We start from the raw sequence: 6,000 nt of genomic DNA on the forward strand, positions 1-6,000 counted from the left end.
GCATGGTGTATAATAATATGCCGGTATCCAGAATGAGATTTTCACTCTGCAGCAGAGTGTGCGCTGATATGAAACTTCCTGGCAGATTAAAACTGTGTGCCCGACCGAGACTCGAGAGCACTTGCCCGCGAAAGGCAAAGGTCCCGAGTTCGAGTCTCGGTCGGGCACACAGTTTTAATCTGCCAGGAAGTTTAATATGCCGGTATGCCAGCAAGGTATGATCAGCAAGGAGAGGGTAAGGTGCAAACTAAGCCTGTCTGCTTGATTTGCAGAAAATTTTACGTACAAAGCTGTACACAGCCTGATGCTAGGGAGGCCAGCTCATCCACCCCCTTTCTCCAACCCCCCTCCCCCTCCCCCATGTACTCTAGAAGTAAAATCCATGAAAGAAATTCATATCCTGTTCCAGACAGACAGATAATTCAATTTCAGTGTTAAGAAAGCAACATATAATTATACTGACTAGTAGCAAGTGTAGCCACATTCATGAAAACTGGTTCATCATTTACCACAAAACTAGCATGAGTTCCATGAAATGAATTTTATTGTACACCCTCTATAACTGAATGTCCTTAGTGCAGAGGCTTGTGAGCCTCTATTCATTGAATAATTCTGTTTCCTCCAACCCTTCCCTTTCTTTTATCAAATGATGGAATGTTCGGGTCTGAGAACTACATTTTTTAATATGTAGTGATAATACCTATGATCTGATAAACTAGATTTTTATCTTAACTTCATCTTACTGCACCTTTTACAAGTCTTAGATGGCTCGTGTGTTATCTGTTTCAGGTAAAAGTAAGAAATCTACCTAACATTGCTATTAAGTGAGATGGGGAATGTCTAAAAATTGTATTTATTTTATCAGATCACTAGTTATGAGTCTTCAGTGTAGATCTGGGTTATGCCTGGCTCACTTGTTTCCCAAAGCAAGTCTAAACACATTTTATCTTCCCTCAAAGATCACATATTTTCTAATATGACAAGAAACAGTATGTTTTACAGAAACCTGTAATTCAGCAGTATCTCCTCCTCTTAATTTATTTAACAATAGATTAGGCAATATAAATATTTGCTTTCATTTATCCCAATCCTCTGAAAGTCTCATTGATTTACTGTCATTAATTCTGACACAGCATCATTTGCTAAGAGTACTAAGTTATACTTCATGAGGCACTTCCTTTTCTGCCACTTTCCTCTCTATGGCATTTGTTGTGAAAGAATAATGTCATCATCCTGTATAGAGCCATAAACCATTAGATGAGCTGCAAACTACAATATTTTAGTGTCCACCAAATCTAACACAAGCAAGAAAAAATAACTTGATAAAAGGCATCAAAGCCAGCAAGGCTCAATAAGAAGCAGATGCCTTGTTTGATGTGACAAAAGAATAATTTGTTATAAATAAAATGAAAATGAATGAAGAAAAACACAAAATTAATATGTAGCCTCAGCAACAAAGGATATCTAAACTGAGTAGGGGTTGTGAAATTTCTAGAGTTTATACTGGACAGTAAACTCACTTCACAAGACCAAACTGCACACAGATGTGACAAATTGTCACCAGTAATGTACTTCCTGAGAAAACTGAAGTAGGCACTAACTGATCAGTATCTCATAATAGTATATTATTCATTGTTTCACTGCCATATCAGCTATGGCCTGTTACTACAAAGCCACTCTACAGGGTGCAAGAGTAATGTTACTTTTAAAAAAAGCAATTAAGATCTTAACATCAAGTAGGAGACAGGAGCACTGCAGGCCATCATGCACAAAATTTGGAACAATGACTGCTGATAGACACTATGTATTTCTGTGCCACCTTCATGTTAAGGAATATGTAGATTCCTTAAACAACAGGCATGACATACAGGACCACAACACATGTGACAGTGAGAGCATAAACATACCAAACTGTCGACTGTCCAAAACAAGAGATGGCTTTCTGATTATTGACCTGAGAATGTTCGGACCACTACCTATGGAATTGTAGGTCCTGCCAATGAAGCGGTTCATGAACAAAATTTCAAGAGACTTAAAACTACATCTGCTCTAGTCCATCCAGGATATTTTTTACTGTGAAGAAAGTGAATGGATTTGCTGAACTTTCTCCAAAAATACCGAATCTTTCAGAGAATTCAAATGTCAATAGCAGATTAAATACTTATGTAATAAAATGCTTAATCTTTTAATTTTTAAGTTGTTGCATATTACTGGTATATGTCAATTTTATAATTTTTTACACAGTGAAAGTTCTATACAGCCACTGCTGGTAAATGACACAGGCTTCATAATAAAGTAAAAGCTTGTAACACAGCAAATTAAAGGGGCATTAAGTTCAGTATTGTAATGTACTTATAGAAACAGGGTTGTGCATTATCCATGATATTTGTCATTCATATTTTCCTTATTCTAGATGGTGTATTGGTCAACATTGAGTGCAAGGCCTGGGCTCAAAACATTGTACATGACAGAATTGAAAGGCGAGGTTCAGTGCACTTTGAATTAATGGTTGACTAAATGAAACTTTATGGAGATGAATCAGTGTAAGTGTGACCTAGAATGAGAGGAAAAGTGTCATCATGAAGAGATTAAGTTTTCAACAGGAGATACGTGTTGCAGTTACCAGCAAGGTGGAGAAAGGTCCTTCACTTCATTGTTATAAGTACTAGTACTTATGTAGTACCATGAAGTAATAATGTAGACAAAGTTAGAAATGTCTGCTTTGGAAGTAAAATTTTACATTTCAGTTTATTTTTACCATCATCATCAGTGGTGAAGTATCATTTTGGATATTATTGATCATGAATGTGTTGTTTGTGATGTTATTTTTCTAAAGTAGTAATGCTATGGACTGCTGATTGCTTACAGTTTCATTATAAATATTTGTAAATATATATTTGTTTCAGCACACTATTTATATTCCATTACAGTGGTACACAAATGTTTTATATGTGTCAATGATACTTAAATAGTTATAGTGCATAAATGAGATGAGATGCTGAATGTATTTATCTTATTTTAAATCAAGTGTATGTACACAATATGAATGTGTGATTAAAATAAAGTGTTAAATTTGTGATTCACTAATGTTAAATTGTTGCGTTGATATGTGTAAATAAAACATATAATGCTAATGAAATGTTTCAAATGTAGAATAACATAAAGAAACTGCCTTTAATAATAGTATTACTTTTAATTGTTCATTCCTGGTGGTGCGATATGTACAGAAATACTGTATGATTCTTTTAAAAGAATCTACTGTATAAATTTTGTAAGATTGTCTTGGTAGTAAGTTCATGTAAGACCTCATACAAGGCTGCACACAAAAACCTGCTGCAAGGTACGAAGTTTATTTTTGATGCATACCTGTTAGCTTAAAGATAAGTATGAAAGTGCAGTTCTATTGTTACAAATGAAGCAAACAGCTGATTACCTTTGCAAATGTGTAACCAAAACAAACACTTTGTTGTAATAAAATGATAACACAGAATGGAAATTTATTGTAATGTTATTGTTATATGAAATTGGAATGCTCCACATTTACATTCAGTAAACTATAATATTTCTAAATAAATGTTTGATTAGTAAAACAATTTGCAGCTTTGAGTTGGTGTAGATACCAACGCTTACAGTTGATCCTTTTTTTTACAATGTCACAGAGATAATTCTTTTGTATGTGCTACAAGTAATGAAGCTATTTGAAAAAAAGTTCTTTAAATCCTTTTGTATGTACATTGAGTTTATGTTAGTCATGAGTCTTTTAGTTGTATGTAATAATTTTGGAGAAGCAGGAGAAAGGCTTAATTTTCTTATTGAAAATAGATAAAGTATATTCATAGATTTTCTTTAAGTATGGCTCAATGAATTTTCCACGTGGTCTGGTTGAAGGATGAGTTATAATTTAGTTAACTGAAAGTAGGAATATGATGCTGTACCAAAACTTTGATACTATGCATCTAATGAATGTAAAAAAAGATTGCCATTATTCTCAGAAGGAGCAATAAACATTGTTCCTAAGAATATATATTTCTTCCTTTTTGTTCTCATTATGCAATTCAGTACTTACTGGTCATTAAATATTATACTCTGTTTCTGGGGATTTATTCACAGTGTGCACATGTCTCATCAACTACAGAATAAACAGAACAACAACTACGAACATGAAGATAGATTTCTATACACAACACAAATATATGCTATCTGTTACCTCTCATTCTCTTATGTAATGCGGACTGGGAGACCACAGATGATGACATCATTTATAAAATAAACTGGCAAAAATTATTCATTCTACAGTACCTACCAACCTGTAATTTAAAAAAAAAAAAAGAAAAAAAGACATTACCTACCTACCTGTAGTTAAAAAAAAAAGAAAAAAAGACATAAAATTCAATCTCAAATTAGTGATTGTATTATTTGGAAAAGAAACACCTCACCTATGGCCATTCAACAATCAGTGACATATCTGAATGTTTTTAAAATATGTTTCACATGGATTAAGGTGCCTTTAACAAAATGTGTTGGTGAGCAGGTGGGTGGATGGGTGTGTGGGCGTGTGTGCATGAATGTGTAAACTGTTTTCTATTACACATTTTGTTGCACCATATACCATTTCTCGAGGTAGTCAGTTGCCTTCCTTTTATTTTATGTTATTTTCCATCCAGTAACTTCCATTATTGTTCTACCATATTTTATTTTACATACCACTTTTGTTACTGTTGTAACATATATTTTCTACTTCAATTTTTGGTTGTGTCTATCTTATACACCATATGAATCTCAGTGCAAGAGAGAATTTTTGCATTCAACAAAGTAAGAAATTTTGTGAATAAATCTTTCACTTTGCAATGGAGTGTCCATTGTTTTGAAACTGCTTATCAGATTAAAATTGTGTGCCACACTGGTACTCAAACCCGTAACCTTGCATTTTGTAGGCAATGCCCTTACACACAGAGTTATCCAGGAATTTACTTCAATCAGTACTTCTCCAATTTTCCAAACTTCACAGAAGTGCTCCTGCATACCTTATGGGACTAACACTTTTAGAAGAAAGTATGTGGCAGACAAGTCACTTCTGCTTGTTATCATATGTTCTCTCATACTTCTGATTATTTACTTCGTCCAAAATCCCAACTCTGAAATTCTGGTATTCTTGGGACCATCTCTGTATTCACTAAGAGAATCAGGTAAATGACTCACCACTCCCCAATGGAAGTGTAAATATAACCCTGCAACATACTATTAACTCTAGATCCATGTCACAGTTTCTTTTTCTCATTGATCTCCATGTTTTCTACTGCATCCTAGGGTCACATCCTCTCCCTCCCTCCATTCCCTACCTTTATCATCTTATGACACACTTCAAAAAAAGTTTTGCATCACCTCGGTTCCAAGAGTTCCACAACCTGTACAGAAAATTGGAATAGAGATCAATATAAACATCATTTCCTCCCTTTTTATTGCTCACAAAAACCACACATTGCACCTTGTGCCACCTTACAGCAAGATCTTCAGAGGTGGTGGTCCAGATTGCTGTACATGCTGGTATCTCTAATACCCAGTATCACATACTCTTGCATTGATGCATGCCTGTATTTGTCATGGCATGCTATCCACAAGTTCATCAAGGCACTGTTAGTCCAGACTGTCTCACTCCCTCGGAGTGGTTGGCTGGTCAGGCATGTTTGATAGGGTTCATGTCTGGAGAACATGTTGGCGACTATAGTCGAGCGATGTCGTTATCCTGAAGGAAGTCATTCACAAGATGTGCATGATGGGGGTGTGAATTGTTATCCATGAAGACGAATGCCTCGCCAATACGCTGCCGATATGATTGCCCTATTGGTCGGAGGATGGCATTCATATATCGTACAGCTGTTGCGGCGCCTTCCATGACCACCAGTGGCATACGTTAGCCACACATAATGCCACACCAAAACAGCAGGGAGCCTCCACCTTGCTGCACTTGCTGGACACTGTGTCTAAGGCATTCAGCCTCAC

General features: G+C 35.5%; 1 protein-coding gene across 1 annotated transcript in view; it reads left to right on the forward strand.

Moving 5' to 3' along the window:
- LOC126236881 (sodium/potassium-transporting ATPase subunit beta-2) overlaps nucleotides 1-3,964 on the forward strand; it is a 154,420-nt gene extending 150,456 nt beyond the window's left edge. Inside the window, exon 7 of the mRNA XM_049946509.1 lies at nucleotides 2,414-3,964. Within this exon, the coding sequence (XP_049802466.1) occupies nucleotides 2,414-2,517 (104 nt within the window). The 3' untranslated portion in view covers nucleotides 2,518-3,964. The remainder of the gene's footprint in view (nucleotides 1-2,413) is intronic.
- The last annotated feature ends 2,036 nt before the right edge of the window (nucleotides 3,965-6,000 follow it).

Source organism: Schistocerca nitens, chromosome 2 (assembly GCF_023898315.1).
Source record: "Schistocerca nitens isolate TAMUIC-IGC-003100 chromosome 2, iqSchNite1.1, whole genome shotgun sequence".
Lineage (NCBI taxonomy): Eukaryota > Metazoa > Arthropoda > Insecta > Orthoptera > Acrididae > Schistocerca > Schistocerca nitens.